Source organism: Notamacropus eugenii, chromosome 2 (assembly GCF_028372415.1).
Source record: "Notamacropus eugenii isolate mMacEug1 chromosome 2, mMacEug1.pri_v2, whole genome shotgun sequence".
NCBI lineage: Eukaryota > Metazoa > Chordata > Mammalia > Diprotodontia > Macropodidae > Notamacropus > Notamacropus eugenii.
Window position 1 is genome coordinate 290,505,736 of NC_092873.1, and position 17,978 is coordinate 290,523,713.

At 45.6% G+C, this 17,978-nt stretch overlaps 1 protein-coding gene across 3 annotated transcripts in view; it reads right to left on the bottom strand.

The window, feature by feature from the left end:
* INKA2 (inka box actin regulator 2) overlaps positions 1-17,978 on the bottom strand; it is a 45,451-nt gene that overhangs the window by 11,774 nt on the left and 15,699 nt on the right. For 2 of the 3 annotated variants that reach the window (XM_072644349.1, XM_072644348.1), the window contains exon 2: positions 10,669-10,757. Coding sequence is in view for 1 of the 3 variants with exons in the window: in XM_072644351.1 (XP_072500452.1) it covers positions 6,117-6,167 (51 nt within the window). In the remaining 2 variants the exon portion in view is untranslated. Of the gene's footprint in view, positions 1-6,116; positions 6,488-10,668; positions 10,758-17,978 lie in introns of those variants that run through there. The other variant, XM_072644351.1, reaches the window with a different exon arrangement.

Genomic DNA, 17,978 nt, shown 5'->3' on the forward strand with positions numbered 1-17,978 from the left:
TGAGCAGAGTGAAGCGAGCGACGCATGCAGGAAGAGCAATATTGTTTGGAGAATAATAATGAACAGCCAAGTTATTCTGAGTATTATAAATACTCAAATGCACTACAAAAGACCTCCCCACCTCCAGAGGAAGAACTGATAAACAGACGAATACACAGTACGGCTTTACATATATTTGCAAATCTGTGTTAAATGGTAGCCTTCTGTAGTACAAGGTGGAGAGGGAGGCAGAGAGACAGTTTGGAACTTAAAATGTAGTTTTAAAAAAGATAAAGTTAGTGTAGCGGATCAATTAGGACCTTTTCAGTTCTAAATCTATGATTTTTTTTTTTCACTTGGCAGAAGTTTCTGGGCCCGTGGACATTTGGGTCTGGAGATCTGCATTAAGGAAACACTGCTAGAGAGGAATGATGTCCTACACCACAAATACTGGCTTACTACTCACTTCCTGTACTTCTGTTTACCTCTTGTGAAACAAGAGTCACACTGTCCACCCCAAATCACTTCTTTTGCAGAGAAATTTCCTTCTCCTTCCTCTTCACCAGCATGAATATGTCAGGAAATGCTCTCCTCCAAATTCTAGTTCAAAATCTCCCTCCTCCTCAGATCTCCTCATGGCACTCATGCTCAGGAGGTACCAAACTGACAGTTCTTCACATGACTTTGCTTGCCTGGCTTTCACCAAGTTTTCTTTAACTAGCTTTTCCTTCTACTAAGATTCCTTCTCCTCCTCCTTCTCTCTTTCTGTCTCTCTCTCTCTCCCCCTCCCTCTTTCTCTCTCTCCTTTTCTGTTTCTGTATCTCTGTGTCTGTCTGTGTCTCTGTCTGTGTGTCTCTGTCTCTGTGTCTCTGTGTTTGTGTCTGTCCATCTCTCTCTCTCTCTCTCTCCCTCTCTCTCTCTCTCTCTCTCTCATGTTCTGTTATTAGATAGGAAATTCCCCTTGGGAGTTATGTTCAAGGAACAGCTGGGGATGGGACTTGAAGTCTACTCATAAACTCTTTGTGGAGGTCAGCTAGTGGGCCACATGTCCCCTATGGTGCTATTATAGCACTATTCCCCCAGTGTCCTAATAAAGAAGTGTTTCAGCTGCTGCTTCTACCATGGGGCCCATTCAAACTTCTCTGAAACCCAATCCCTATATCCATATATACCCCATAGGCATGGAGATATAGACACAGCACTGAGGAAAGTCTTGGTCTTAGGGCTCTAGCAGGCTCTGCCAGGTCACTTCTATGGCTAAGCCAGGACACCTTCCCACTCCCCTCTCTACCCTGCCTTGGACTACCACACAGTCATGTCCCAGCATCCCCAGCTGACCTCACTTGTGAGGAAATGCATTCCTCCATGACAGTGTATATTTCCAGTTGTGATGGATGACTTGGGGTAGAGGGATGGGAAATTCTACAACTTTAACCTTCAGGAGCAAATGTTTCTTGATAGCTCAGTTAATTCTAGATTATTTCTACTGAAAGCATAGTGGACGAGAAAGGTCATGGAAAATGCACTAGACCTAGAGGTAGGAGATTTGGGTTTAAATCCCAGCTCTGATTACAACAGTAGTTGTAACTATGAGAAAGTTAATTTCCTTCTCTGTAATTCAACTTCTTTAATTGTAAAATGGGAATAAATAATACCCATTACAGAATGAGAGGGTATAGATGGGTTGGAACTGACACCACTGGAGTGAGAACCCATATTGATGAAGATGACCAATTAGTTAGGTGAGTGGTATTAAATTCAAATAGAAACAAGGGTATTAAACAGCACATAAGGACCCTACCCCCGGGGCAGCTGGGTGGCACAGTGGATAGAGGACCAGGTCTGGAGTCAGGAATATCCTAGTTCAAATCCTGCCTTAGACATTTACTAGCTGTGTGACCTTGGGCAAGTCACTTAATCCTACTTATCTCAGTTTCCTCATCTGTAAAATGAGCTAGAGAAGGAAAACGCAAACCATTCCAGTGTGGGATCATGAAGAGTCAGACATGACTGAAACCATAGAAAAGATTCCCTGTGGACTACATACTTATTGCTTATTAATATTATCTATGTTTTATTATATTTGCATTTGTTATAGTGAATATTTCCTAATTATATTTTAGTCTGGTTCAGGCCACAGCAACACATTTGACACTGCTAAGCCAGTCACCGAAGCATAATAAATGCACTACCCACCTCCCTTGGTTGTTGTAGGGAAAAGCACTGTGTTAACTGGCAAGATCCACAGAAGCATGAGCTCATTGGGATATAGCTTTAGAACTGGAAGAGATCATGCAGACCATACAGTCCAACTCCCTCATTTTCCAGATGGGAAAACTGTGTTCTGGAGAAAATTGACTTGCCCAAGGTATAGGGGTGCAGAGGCTGGATTCAAATCCAAGTCTTTTGACTGTAGTCTACTAATCACTACATCATGGGCTGTTTCCCCTAGGACTCAGGACTGTGCTTTGTACCCCTGATTTGACATGTTATGTGTTCTAGCTATCTGTTTTCTTATTAGACTGTAAGCTTGAAGGGGAAGGGCTTGCCTCTTATTTCAGCTTTGAATCACCCATAGAGACTAGCCCAGTGCTCTCTAATAGGTTACTTAATTAGTGTTTGTTGAGTGAATTAATAAATGTACTAATGAATGAATAAAAAGTTGGGGGTGGGGGTGGGGAAGAGTAGAGGTGGTACAGATAATCCAAACAACAGATAGGTACCATCCATTTCTAGATGTCTCTAGAAAGCACAAGACGTTTCCCTTTGTACAGGACATTTCCCATCCTGGGAATGAATTGCCTTCCCTGTGCACATATCATTTGAGGATGATCCACAGTGGCCTTTGGTGGCAAGAGGGAAGGGGAGAGGGAGGAGGAAACATTTGCCATGTGGCATCCACAGAGCAGATAAATGAGAGTTGACCGTATTCACTTCCTCTGGCTGCTTCTCAGCTTGGTGTAGGACCAAACAAAACACCTGCCCAGAACAGTCACTGGTAGCCAAGAGTTGCATCTGGCTCCATTTCCAACTGCCTTAGCCTGAGGAAGATGCAGCCAGAGGAATTATGTCTTCTGCAGCGCCCCCCCCCCCCCCCCCCCCCGCCCTGCCACTGCCACATGTGGGGGAGTGGTCACTTTGGTCCAGGGCTACCCTGAGGGTCAGGCTTGGGGGAGGCAGGGGAGGGAGCAGGAAACTCCCTGCTTTCTCTGCTTGGTCTGGAAAGGAGCTGCCCATTCTGAGCCTGAGAACTGATAGAGTGGCCTGGAGAAGGGGATGGGGGGTAGGGAGGGAGGCGGGAAGGTGAGGCAGGGATAGCTTCTCTCCTGTCTGAGCATCAGCCTGGGCCCTGGGCCAGGCATTTGGCTTCCTCTCCAACAGAGTCAAAGACTGAAATACTGCAGACAAAGGGCCAAATCAAAGCTAATGAGGGAGCTGGATGACTTTGGCTTCATTGCTTCCTTCTCCCTGCCTTCGTCGTGCCCCATCCTTTCCTCCTTCTCCCCCTCCTCCCTCTCTGGCCTCGTGTTCCTGATGGGGGTGTCGATGGAGGGAATGTATTCAGATTTGGAGCTGGGGTGCTAGTTCCTGTTTGTTTTCTTTATTCCTCTGGCATCTTCCACCCCCCCCCAACCTCCGCTCCCCCACCCCCAGTTGTTGTGCAAAATGCAAATCAGAGGGTTATTAAAATTCCAGCCTGTGCCAGAAACACCCACCCTTCCATTAACTTGGAACGTGGGGTGCGGTGGAGGGGACCCTGTTCCCCCTACTCCAAGCACAAAGGAACTTGGACTGGATTTGATCCTTTGAGCCTAAGGTTTACTCCCTAACCCTGGTCCAGGGTGAGGGGGCATTTTCAACAGTGACTGTGACCTTCTTGCACATGGAGAAACACCCATATAGAAGTCAGAGCCCTGGGTATCCTCAGCGATATGACAGTTCCTCTACCTCTAGATAGGGACCAGTCAGTTCCTAGTTGTCTTCTGAAGCCCTCTGCAAAGAAAGTTTCCTTTTTTGGGGGGGGGGGGGGAGATAGAGGTGTGAAATTAGGCAAGATGGAAACCCTCTATCCCATTCAAAATGAAGAAGTATGTGTTGTGGTCAGTGTCTGTCCAGTGCCCATGTGATGGGTGTCACCACAGCCTGGGCTCCACAAAGGAACGGGAACCCAGGGCCATATTCCTGCCCTCTCACTTCAATCCCCAGCACTCTCTTGAGAATAGACAGCTGATCTGCACAGCCTTGGAGAGAGGAGCTGACACCTGGGACCCAATGACCTAAAAAAAATGGGATCTTTCAAAAAATACCTGTGGATTCCTCGGCTGCTAGGCTTCTGTCCTCCTCTTCCAGCCCTAGCCCCACCCCCACTCCTCTCTTAAGCAGGGCTGTCAAATCACTTCTCTCCACCTCAACTCACCTAGCACAAAGGAGAGTTTTGGGGGTGATCTTCTGAAGGCATTGCCCAATACCATTGGCAACTACTGGGTAGAAAGGCAAGGCAGTCATTCTATCTCACAAATAGAGCTAGGCTAGTCTTTGGACACTCTTGAGGTTTCTTCTTGGCTTCTGGGTTACCTTTCGACATTAGTTTCTTCTGATCTAAAAGGGTAAGACAGGATGATAGAGGACTGAGATGTTTTATATGTTTTATTTATTTTGTACCTCTCTCTGTCTGTCTGTCTCTCCCTCTCTCTGTCTCTGTCTCTCTGTTTCTATCTCTCTCTCTTTCATGTTGTCTCCCCTTATAGAATGTAAGCTGGGACGACTTCAATTTGATCTTTCTTTACAGTACCTAACAGGACAGTGCCTGGCATCCAGCAGGCACTCAATAAATTCTTGAGGATTGATCCATCGATTAAAGAAGGAAGAGTCCCTACTGCTTGCAGGACTGAACCATCTCCAGATTGACTACGGGATAGTGCGAGAGTACAGAAGACTCCATCTGAATGCCGGAGGGATTTAACTGAATTCAAGGATCAAAGACTATTAGAGTTAGAATGGACATTAAAGCTGGTTTAATACGACTACCTTGTTTTACAAAGGTAGAAACTAAGTCCCAGAGAAGGAAAGTGACTTGTCTAAAATGACACAGGTAAAAAGTAGTAAAGTTGATTCAAACACAGATTCTTTGATTGAATTGAACGGAAGTGAACTAGAAACTTTGTGTGTGGTTGGGAGGGTAAATATTTGGAGTCACCGAGAAATTCGACTTCCAAGTCATTCCTTATATGTTATGTAGTCTGAGCCTTCACAAGGTTAAATGCTGCCCAATAGGGCTCACTACCAAGGCAGATCCGTTTCTCCACTCTTTCCCTTAGAGCTACCTGTCCCTATATAGGCTTCCTTCTACTGCATTCCCACCCCCTCCCGCCCCCATTCCAATTCTCCCTCTTCCTAAAGCAGAGACCTAGCATCTGGCTCTGCCTCCGCAGCTCCTGCTCATCCTGGCAACTCCCCTCCTCCCCGTGCCCAGGCCCCACCGCCGTCGCTACAGCTGCCAGCCCCCAGCCCCCCTCTGGGCTGGCAGACGAGTCTGGGCAGACAGCCGGCTGGTCCTGCCCCCGCACCGCCCCTCCCCAATCCCTACCCCGCCCAGCCTGCCGAGCTACAGCCGAAAGAGATAGGAGCCCCAGGCGGTGCTGGCTCCCCTCCCGTCCCAGAGCCCGACGGTCCTCCCGAAAGCGTGGGCCCTGCTCTCCGGGCCCGGCTGGGTCCCGTTAGAGTCGACCCGGGTTGGTCCAGGGCTCAGCCTCTGTCTCCCCCGGAGCGCAGCGTTCTGGAGGGGGAAGGGGCGGTGGGGGGGGGGGGGTGGGGGTTGTCAGTCCGTCAGTCCGTCTGAGGCTGAGTGCGTCGGTGGCTTCAGCCTCCTTTCGCCCAGTCGCTGCATCCTCTGCGGCTGGGTGTCCGGCGCGGGTTTCGTGGGCTTTCCCTGCCTGTGTCCGCCCGGGGTTTCACGTGTCCCTTTCGCTAAACTCTGCGCGAAGTTCCCGCGCGGTCCCCAGCCCGCTACCTCGGCCCTTCAGTTCTCTGCCTCTCTTGCCCCATCCCCGCGCCTCGGGAAGGGAGGCCAGGTGGCTGCAGCCGGGGACGGAACAGTTCGCCCCGACCACCGCCTCCCAGGCCGCTCCTGAGCTTACCAGCTCCTGTTTGAGGCGCCGCAGATAGCTGTCCATATCTTTGCTCTCCATCCTCACGGTGCCATCGGCCGGACCCGGGACAGCTTTCCCCAGGAAGGCCAGCTCCCTTTGGGTCTGGGGCTTGAGCTGGCAGGGTAGCCCGCTGCTCCTCTGCTCCGGCCGCTGGGAGCCAGGCGCCTGCTCCAGAGTTGCCTTGCCGGGGGTCTCCCGGCTCCTCCCTGGGACTCTGGGAGAGCTGGGCAACTGGGAGAGCCCGGTGCGCCCGGGTCGGAGGCACTCCTTCCCACCGCAAGCCTTAGGGCGGCGTGGCTCCGACTCTCCAAGCTGAGTCCGGGCGGGACTCCGCGCCCCCCTCACCTCCCTTCCAGTCCCAGTCCCCTAAGCCTTGAGTCCGCCGCCCGGGGAGGAGAAAGGAGTCCAACAGCCAATAGGAGGTCAGGGGGAGATGGCGACAGCCAATTAGAAGAGCGATCCAAAGGGTAGGGGGTGGGGGCGGGGAGCTGAAAGCAATAGAAGAGAAGGGACAGGGAACTCGGGCCAGGAATAGGGACCAGGTCCATTTACAATAGGCGAGAGAGAGAGAGAGAGAGAGAGAGAGAGAGAGAGAGAGAGAGAGAGAGAGAGAGAGAGAGAGAGAGAGAGAGAGAGAGAGAGAGAGAGAGAGAGAGAGAGAGAGAGAGAGAGAGAGAGAGAGAGAGGAGAGAGACAGAGACAGAGACAGATTATAAAGCACTGCACTATGTGTATGTAACACTGACAACACAGATACAAGCAAGCAAAATAGTCCATGCCCTCAAGGATCCTACATTCTAATAGATGAAGATGGTGCATAAAGGAAAGCTGGAAAAGGGAGTAGTGGGGGTGGGGGAAGGAACTTGGATGGATGGAAAGATGGTGGTTCTTTCAATAGTAACAGGGAAGTTTGGAAGAGGGATGAGTTTGGAGGGAAAGATAATTTTTATTTAGGCATATTGAGATGCTTAGTGGGCATTCAGTTGGAAACGTCCAACAGTCAGTTCATAATTCATGTCTGGCTCTCAGAGGAGAGTCTAGGGCTGGATATATAAATCAGGGGGTCTTCTGTATAGGGATGATAACTGAACCCATGAGAGTCAAATAGACCAACAAATGAGTGGGTTATAGACATTAGAGGGAAGATCCAGAACTGAGCACTAGAGGAATATCCGCATTCAGTTAGTGAATACGGCATGGATTGGTTGTCCTTTCTCGAAGAGGACCAAAATAACATCATCAAGATAAAGAGAAATTTCAGTGTGTCTGACTGCGGCTGATCAGACCGATAGGAGCTCGGAATGCTCTACCACAGGTTGGGCACTGATAGTCCGTGTGAATATTTGGGGTGGATACTTCACATTTGCTCATCCTGCATTTACTTTGTGCTGTCTCAATTCTGCTTTGTTCAAAGAGCACAGCACCTTTTCTTGTGTGGTCACGCCATGCTGAGCGGTCCTATGCCACTGTCTCCCATGTTGCACAGTCAAATCCAAAGTTCTTAAGAGAGACCTTGTATCGCTTCTTCTGACCACCACGTGATTGCCTGCCCCATGTGAGTTCTCCATAAAATAATCTTTTTGGCAAGCATACATTTTGCATTGGAACAACGTGGCCAGCCCATCGGAGTTGCACTCTGTGAAGCATAGTTTGAATGCTTGGCAATTCAGCTCGAGCAAGGACTTCATGACAGGTGATCCTCAGAATCTTTCTAAGACAGTTCAAATGGAAGAGATTCAGTTTCCTGGCATGGTGCTGGTAGACTGTCCATGTTTCACTGGCATACAACAATGAGGTCAGCAAGACTCCGTAGACCTTCAGTTTGGTAGTCAGTCTAATACCTTTTCTCCCCCAAACTTTTCTTTGGAGCCTCCCAAACACTCAGCTAGTTCTGGCAATGCGTGCATCAACCTCATTGTCAATGTGTACACCCCTGGAAAATACACTACCAAGGTAAGTGAACTTATCCGCAGCACTCAAAACTTCTCCATTTGTTGTAATCCATAGTTCCATGTATGGATGGTGTGGAAGTGACTGATGGAGCACCTGTGTTTTCTTGATGTTAATGATTAGGCCAAAATTAGCACAGGCAGCAGAGAACTGATCCATACTTTGCTGCATCTCAGCTTCAGAGGCTGCATTGAGTGTACAATCATCTGCAAACAGATAATCAGGCACCAACATTCCCTCCACTTTGGTCTTGACTTGTAGCCTTTTCAAACTGAAGAACTTAACCATCAATATGGCAGTTGACCTTGATGCTGTGTTCATCCTCATTGAAAGCATTTGTCAACATGGCTGAAAACATCATGCTAAAAAGCATGGGAGCAAGCACACAGCCCTGTTTCACTCCATTGGTGGATGAAAATCAATCAGAAGAGGCTGAAGACCATGTGAGAGAAGAGTGGTGTTTTTGTTTATTTATAATTTATTTAGACAAGAGAATGTTAAGAACCTCATTTCTTTTTCCCCCTCTCTCTTCCCCTCCCCCAGGAATCTTTTAAAAAGGCAGGCCGATGTCTCTCTTTCTCCTATTGCAAAGGAAAATTTGAGGGAACTCTAGTTTTAAGGGTCTTTCTAATTCTTATATGGAGGAATGTAAAGCTGTTCACCTTTTCTTGTTCTATGTCCAGAAAGAGTGGAGAATGTCTTTCTTAATCCAATACTGCATTTACTATTCTCCCTTTTAGCTCAGGTCACTCGTTGTGCCTGACTGTCCACAAACTTTTTTGGTGGGACTTTGGGAAAGGGAATAAAGTGCTAGACCTGGAAGATCTAAATTTGAATCCAGACTCAGACACTTATTAGTCCAGTAATCCTAGGCAAGTCACTTAACCCCTGTTTGCCTCAGTTTCCTCAACTGTAAAATGGGGGTAATAATAAGACCTACCTCAAGTTCTGGTAAAGCATTTAAGCACAGTGTAGGTGCCTCAATGCTAATTCCTTTCCTCCCCCCTCCCCCCCCCCCGCCACCCCACATTACAGGGTCAGCCAGCCATGTAGATGATATGATACCAGCAGCAAGCCTTTGGCTAAACCAGCTCCCCACAATCTCGATCAGATTATTTTTCCTGTTCTCCATTTCCCGTCTCCACCAAAATCCCTGGGACACAGCAGGAGTTTGAGATTTTGTTCTACCTGGCAAGCGCAGAAGGGCTGCGAGCTCTGAACCACCTGGATATAATTAGGTCAATTAGCAAAAAATTATTTACATGTTAATTAATAGGGAAAAGTTTGCCCCAGGCAAGCTTACTTCTCCCAGATTCTCCCTGGCTACAGGACTGTGAAAGTGTGAAGTGGTCACCTCAAGACACTGAAATGTCCTCTGGTTGGTTGGTCAAGTGTTTTAGGAACCTATTCATTCATGCCTGTAATTATTTCCCAAACACGCATTAAGGCCCTACTTGCTACTTGCAAAGAGAGTCCTGTCCACTGCCTACTGTCCTCCAGTAGCTAGTGCCTTCTTTACTAAGATCACCTTCCCTCTATTCCATATAAGTATTGTATCTAATTGTTTACATATTGGTCATTGGAACGTGAGCACCTGGAAGGTAAAGATTGTTGTGTTGGCTTGTTTTTCTTTGTACTCGAATTGTTTAGTATGGTGTCTAGCACTTGGTAAGCCTTATTGAATGTTTGTTGATTGACTATGCCTGAATCCAGGTGAAGAGAAAGCAATAGTGAGAGAGAAACAAAGAGAGACAGATGAGAAAGAAACTGGAAGTGAAAAAAATTGTCACCTTCCCTTAAGGTGGCTTTCAACAAATGATGCATTCTTGATAACCTTTGTCCCCCAACCGCTTTTGCCCCCGCTCTGACTCTCAGTGCCTACTTTGTGGTCTATGTACTACACTTGTTGGTGGAAGAAAAATTTATTATGACAGCAGGTGTGTGACAGAGAGGAAGAGAGAAGCAAAGGTTACAATCAGGGGGTCAGGGAGAAACACTTGAATTTGGAAAATGCCACAGATTAGGTGCCCATATTCTAGAATGTTATGTGGCCTACTCCTAAACACAGGTGACCCTTCCCATGTTCTCACAAGGCTACCTTTGGCATTTAGAAAAACTTCGTGGGCTGGGGATTTGGAGGGCTGAGGGATAGGATATGTATATGGGTGGAAGGGACAGTGGTTGACTTGGCTTTTGTCAGAAAACCCACCATAACTTTCTCAGACTGAAAGTTAATGCACTCCAGGGAAAACTTAAAATCATCTGTTCTGTCTGGGTCCAACTGCCTTCAAAAATGATTGTTCTTTCATTCTTGTACCCTGAGAATTGGTCCCTGGTTGACTACTGGCAGTGCCATCCAAACTCTTAATTTTCAAGTTCATTGCTCCAGTGAATGGGCTTCGGCACTTTGTTTCCACCCTCCTTTGGTACTTCCTCTAGCTTCTGCCAAATCCAGAGCAGATCCATTATGAGTGGGGGCTGAAAGGGAGCTCTCTAATTGGAAGGGACCTCAGAGGCTGTCTAGTACTATCCCCTCTGCCCCACTTCCTCATTTTCCAGATAAAGAACTCAAAGAGTTTAAATAACTTACTTAAAAGTAGTCAGCAATAACTGAAATCAGGATTCTTTCCATGATGGTATCATGCTGCCTCTGTGACACCTCCAAGTGGTCCATCTTCCCTACCACAGAATAGATGGAGAAACTATCTTTAAAATTTTTTTAAATCTATTTTATTTTTAATTTATGGAATAAAACAAACTATCTTGAATCAAGAATAAGAACTGATCCTCTCTGAGATATCATGGAGATGACCACCTCCACAGTCCTTAAAAGGGGATCTATACATAAAACCTCCAGAGAGGCCACTCAGCCTTGTCTGAAAAACTCTCAGCTGAGCAGCTGGGACTCTGGAGTCCTTATTCTTGTCTTACCTTTTATTCAGAGTGTGTGTGTTCTTCCTTTGTTGCCGAAGAAGACCATGCCATCAGAGAAATAATGACATGACTTGCACTTGACTTTGTTTTGAGTGAGGGAGGGCTGTGCAGGTCACCAGCCTCACTTCTCCTCCAGAGCCATCTAAATCCAGTGACCATATATTCCTCAGGATGACTGGAGATGACCCAGGATGATGCAACTGGGGTTAAGTAACTTGCCCAAGGTCACACAGCTAGTGAGTGGTGCAGTGGATAGAACACCAGCGCAGGAGTCAGGAGGACCTGAGTTCAAACTTCAGAGTGAATATAAATGAATAAAAACTCGTTTGCTAAGTACTTTAAGAGGTAGCATAGCATTCATAGAGTAGCTAGGGCTGGCTTCCAAGTCAGGAATATCAGTTCCTGCTTCTGATGCCTACTGCCACCCACTTCTCAGAGCTCTTGGAAGAGCTATCAGAGAATAATGCAGAGAAGATACAGACTGGGATGGGGGGAAGGTGTTTCCTCACTAGGTAGGGTCCCATGTGCAGATGGCCTCAGTGGAAAGTGACACATGGTTACCACATGGTAAATAGTGGAACTTTGGGTTAGTTGTTTAACTTGTTAACTCAGTCATCTCACTTTCTGTTTCGAGAGTATTTCAGATATTTTCATCACTTTTTCTGTGCTTCTCTCATAATCACATATTGAGTACAGCATGTAGAGGGGATCGTTTTCCTTTCCTCATTTTGCAGCTGAAGAATGTACTGGTTGTGAGACTCTGGACAAGTTACTTCACTACCCAAGCCTCAGTTTCCTCATCAGTAAAATGGGGTGTTGATGCCTACTTTAATTACATTGTGAGGATCAAATGAAATAACCTATGTAAAAGTAGAAAACATTTTATATATGCCAGTCCCTTTAATGATTATGATTGTGAATGTGATAAGCAAGAGGCAGAGTGCATGGAGATCAGGCCTTAGAGGTTAGAAGCCCTGGGTTCAAGTTCTGTCTCTGACATAGCCAGTTGTGACTATGGGCTAATCATTCTCAGTGCCCACAGGCAACCAACACTGTAAATTATAGACCAATTGGCTTCAGAGTGTTTGCCAACCAAGAGTTCTCCAGGATGATAAAATTACAGCAGGGACCGAGAGTGATGATGTTTTCTCATTTGTAAAAGGGACACCTATGTCTTAGGGCTAGTGTGAGACTCAAGTGAAATTACATATATAGCACTGGGTAAATTTTTAAAAAATGTATATGGGTAGCTAGGTGATACAGTGAATAGAGCTCTGGCTGTGGAGTCAAGAGGACCAGACTCAGAAGGTTACTAGCTGTATGACCCTGGGCAAGTCACCTAATCCTTATTGTCCCCTTCCCCTCCCCCTGCACAATAAAGTTATACAAATTTTAGTTTATATTGTAGTGGTGATTGTTGTTAGTGCAGATGGATTCTGGATCCCACTTCAGGAAGTGCTGGAGTCTAACACAATAGAGAAGGGTCTCAGTCAAAGCTATTCTTGGGGTGATCCTATCACAATGTAGAAAGATGCTATCAGAGAGGAGACTGTAGATCTTTGAAATTATGTGCCTACTATGTGCCAGACACTGTGCTAAGCACTGGGGATTCAAAGAAAGTAAAAGATAGTCCCTGCCCTCAAGGAGCTCGCAGTCTATAACATATAAACAACGATGCCCAAACAAGATGTATCCAGGACAAACTGAAAATAATCAATCAACAGAGGGACAGCCCTAGAATGAAGAGGGATCAAGATAGGCTCCCTGTAGAAGGTGGGATTTTAGCTGGGATCTGAAGAAAAACGAGGAAGCCAGGAGGTGAAAATGAGGAAGGCTTGGAGGAAACAAGTGAAAAGGCTTGGAGTGGAGAGATGGAAGGTTTTGTTTGAGAAACAAGGAAGCCAGTTTTACTAATCACAAAGTATGTGGGGGAGGAGTGTGTGGACACACACGGCAGGTTATGAAGGGCTTTGAAAATCTGAAGGTTTTATATTGGATCTTGGAGGTGGTAGGGAACCAGGGAGTCTGTTGAGTAGGAAGGTGACATAGACAGACCTGTGTTGTAGGAAGATCATTTTGGTAGTTTATTGGAGGATGGGCTAGAGTGGGGAGATGCTTGTGACAGACAAACCAGCTAGAAGGCTGTTATAATATTTTAGTCATTGGATATGGGGGGAGGGGGAGAGTGTGAGGAGTCAAGGATGACAAACAAGTTTGTAACCAGGAGGGACTAGAAGGATGGTAGAGCCCTCAACAGTAATAGGGAAGTTGGGAAAAGGGAAGAGTTTTGAGGAAAATATATTGAGTGCAGTTGTGGACATGTTGAGTTCACGATATAAACAGGGCATCCAGTTTGAGATGTTCAATTGGCAATTGGAGATGGAAGACTGGAGATCGGCAGAGAGGATAGGGCAAGATAAGTATATCTGAGAATCATCAGCAGGAGCTTTTGAGATTATCAAGTGAAATAGTATAGAAGGAGAAAAGAAGGGGATCCAGGACAGAGCCTTACGGGACACCTGTATTTAGAGGGCATGAACTGGAAGAGGAGCCAAGGAGGCAGAGGAGTGGGCAGAAAGGTATTAGGAGGACCAGGAGAGAGTGGTATCCTGAAAACTTAGAGAGAAGAGAAGAGAATAAGAAGAAAGGGATCAATCTGAAAGGCTACAGAGAGGTTAAGAAGATGGGGATTGAGAAAAGGTCATTAGATCTGGCAACGAGAAATCTTTGGTAACTTTGGGGAGAGAAGCTTCTGTTGATGGTGAGTTTGAAAGCCGGACTATAAAGTAAAAATTAGAGTAAGAGGAAAAGAAGTGAAGGCATCTATTGTAGATGGCCTTCTCAAGATTAGTCACAAAATGGAGGAAAGATATAGGATTATAGCTTGTAGGGATGGATGGATCAAGTGAGGGTTTTTTGAGAATGGGGGAGACATGGAGACATGACCATGTAGTAAGGAAGCATCCAGTACATACAGAGAGATTGCAGATAGGTAAGACAATGGGGATGATAAAAGAACAATTTAATAGTGAACACAGGATGGAGTAAAATCATTTGTATATGTAGAGAGGTTTGCCTTACTAAAGAGAAGGGGCTACCTCATTACGTGAGACAGAGGTAAAGGCAGAGATTATGGCAGAAGTCATGAGATGAGAAGGAAGGGAGAAGAAGGAGCTCTTCTGATGAAGAGTAGATGGCCTCAGTTTTAAAAATATAATAGAAGGCAAAGTTCTCAGCTGAGAGGGTGGGGGGGATGGGATCCATGGGAGTTTTGAGAAGGGATGAAAAGATTTGGAAGGGCTGCTATGGAGAGTGGAATAGTGAGTTAATGGGAGTTATAAAGGATTATCTTGTAGCAATGAGTGTTCAGTTGATGTTAAATAACATGAATTTGTAGTGGATCCAGTCAGCACCACCACCCATAACAGAGAATGGTAAAAAGGACTCCAGGGGTCACCCAACCAATCTACCAGTTTCCATTTGGTCATTGGAGGAGTCCCACTTTAGGACTGTAGAGAGATCTCTGCTGTGGGGGGCAAATATGGAATATTAAGAGGAGGACCCCAGGCCTCATAACATCAGAAAGAACTGGATTGTTTGGCCAGCCTAGAGAAGAGGAAACTCACACATGTATGATGGTTGTCTATGTAGAAAAGGGATTAAATTTGCTCTTCCTGAGCCTAGAGAGTAGGATGTGAAACAATGTGTGTTATAAAGAGGGAAATTTAGGCTTGATGTCAGGAAAACTTTTTTTTTTGTTGAAGCAATAGGGGTTAAGTGACTTGCCCAGGGTCACACAGCTAGTGAGAGGCTAGATTTGAACTCATATCAGGGCTGTATCCACTTCACCACCTAGCTGCTCCAGGAAAGTATAACCATTAGAGTTAACTCAAAGTGGCCTAAGCCACAGTCAAAGTGGCTGCTTTGGCAGGTAGTGGACTTCCCTTCCCCAGAGGTCTCATACAAAAGCTGGATGACCACTTTCCAGGTATCCTGCAGAGAGTATCTGTGTTCAGGAATGGGTATGAGGGACCTTCTAACTCTGAGGTTCTGTGATCCTTTGATTCAGAGCCAGAAACAGAGATATGTGTGGCAACTAAGAGGGCTGTCATGGTTTTTAAGGGTGCAGGTTAAGAGAGAACTAAACTTGTCACCATGGAGATGTAAACACAGGTAAATATTCTTGACACATGGGAGTGTGTGTGTGTGGGGTGATTCATACGTGCTAAGGAGGAATGAGATGGCTCAGCATCTCCCCATCTTCCTCTCCCCTACCCCCCCCCCCCACATGGCCTGGTGGGAGGACTTATTTCACTTAAAAATAAATTATAGAAATAAATCAAAGGTACCAAGATTGGTTATGAATGTGCTTTCTCAAGGAACCAGGAGTCAGAATGGGACCCCTTCCCAGAAGGTAGATGAGCATATACCCAAGGGCTAGTGGATAAATAACCGATACCTTTTTGCACATTTCCCTGGATGGAGAAGACAGAATTGGTAGTCACAGGAGCTCCTAGAAAACCTGCCCTGTAGCTCATCATCCTGGCAACTTGCCATACCTATTCTTGGGAGGCCATCCCACTTGGCACCGGTGCCAGAACTGCTTGGCTCAGGAGTTGACAATGATTGACAGGAGCCGAGCCAGAGGCAGGACTCAGTTTTGTCCCAACAAGGCTCCAAACCTGAACTAAAATAAACAAAGGAAACTACTTCTCCAACTCCAATCTCTCTGGCCCTTTTCTGGCTTTGGCACTGAACCCCATCCCAGTTCTGGGATATGGAGCATAGAGACGCACCCCAGTGATGTAATGTCAAAAATCTTGTCTTCATCAACAGACCAGGAGCTAGGGAGCTCACTCTGATTTAAGGAAAGAGATTTAGGGGCCACACACAGTCTATGGAAATCACATTATAATATTTAGGCCCAGGGCAGATTCCATGTTTCCATTCTCTGCCACTCCACCTCACAAACCTCCCAGGGTTTTGAACAATAAGCATCCCAATTCCCCCACTCCCCAAACACTCCTGAGCAACAACAGGAAAGGCTGTCCCTGGAGATAAACACTCTGTTGGAGCGTGTTCAGATCTCACAGAGGGAAGAGTCTCTCTTGGGAGTGGGCTGGGGCTTGGCAAGCAAGTCCCACCCAAAGTTATACTGGGTTTCAGTGGAAAAAGGAGCAATGCCTGGGGTGAGCATGGGGAATTGACTCTGGAGGGAGACAGGCAGGGGCTGGAGACAGTATAGGGAGAAGAATAGTGAGAGAATCTGAGAAGTCTTTTGGAAAAAGGCAAGAGCTCTGGGTTCCATGGAGAAATGGAGTCACCACTGGGAAGGTGTCTGTCAACTGGGCCCTTTCATAGCTGCTTAGACACTTTACCCATCTATTTTTTTTTCTTCTCAAGTCAGTTTAAGGCCACTTTACAGAGTGAGGACCATATCAGAAGGAGGATTTGAACACAAATTGTCAGGGTGCAAACCCTATTTTTTATCCATTGCGCAATGTGAATCGCTTTCTACTCAGGCAATTTAGAGAAAATGTTTTGGGGCCTATTCCTCAAAGATTCCAACTTCATTTAATCTTCAAGTCTCTAACTCTCCACTTTGTTGTAATGCAGATCAGGGCCTTGGACTTCAGTCCAGGAAAGTAGATGGCATAAAGAAAAAGTGTTGGGTTTTAGGATAAAATTTTTAACTTAAAAAAGATTTAATTTAACAATTTCAATTCAACAAACACTTGTTAGGTTCCTACTCTATGGTGAACACTCTGCTCAGCAGTGAGGATACAAAAATCAAGAAAGAACATAGGCCCTGCCCCTTCCAATTTTTCTCCTTTCCTCTCCCTCCCTAAAATGGTAATCAATTTAATATAGGTTATATATGTGCAATTGTATAAAACACCTTTCCATATTAGTCATATTGTGAAAGAAAAAACAGATTAAAAGAAAAAAACATTAAAAAAATAAAGTAAAAATAGTATGCTTTGATCTGCAGTCAAACTCTATCAGTTCTTTCTCTGGATGTGGATAGCATTTTCTATCATGAGTCCTTTGGAATTGTCTTGGATCATTGTATTGCTGAGAAGAGCTAAGTCATTCAGAGTTGATCATCACACAATGTTGCTGTTACTATGTACAAAGTTCTCCTGGTTCTGCTCATTTCATTTTGCATCAGTTCATGTAAGTCTTTCCTCTATAATCACTTTTGACCTGAATAAACCATCCAAATTAAGAGCATGAAACATGAGAGATGGAGGAACCATAGATCTTGGATAGGATATCAAAAGAATATCTTGCTGCTTCTCCTGTGTTTGGGCAATTATTGTCTCCATATAGAGCAACTAAAGCCCAAAAAGGGTAGGGGACTTGCCCATAATAACATAGGGAGGTAGCAAAATGGAGAGCAGAACTCAAATCTTTCTATCTTTAAGTACATGGCTCTTTCCGTTGTATCCTACTGATGCTTCCAGAACACTTAATAACATCATGAGAGAAAGCCTGACCTACCATATTTTCAAGTATCTTTTTTTTATTTGGGAGATTTCAAGAAATACTATCTATAGAGTTATAATTGGAAAGGGACATCAGAGGTTACTTAATCCAACCCCTACCTGTTTACCAATCCCTTCTAGAGAATACCAGAAAAAAATGGTTATCCAGCTTCCAAAAGGAATCCCCTGTCACCTGAAACAACTGGTTCCACTTTTGAACAGCCCCAATTTTTAAATAATTCCTTGTCACTGTCACTTTCCCCACAGAAACACATCTACATCTTCCTGGAAGAGAATGACAAATTCATATAGATGCTGGTCATTTGGACAATTTCCATTAAAAACAAAAAAGTAGGAGTGGAAGGTAGGAAAGCAGCAGCTCTTGAGGATAACTCTGCCCCACCTGATTTGCTTCAATGAACAAAATTGCAGCTACATAAATTCCACTGGCTATGATGCTTGACTTACTCAATCTGAG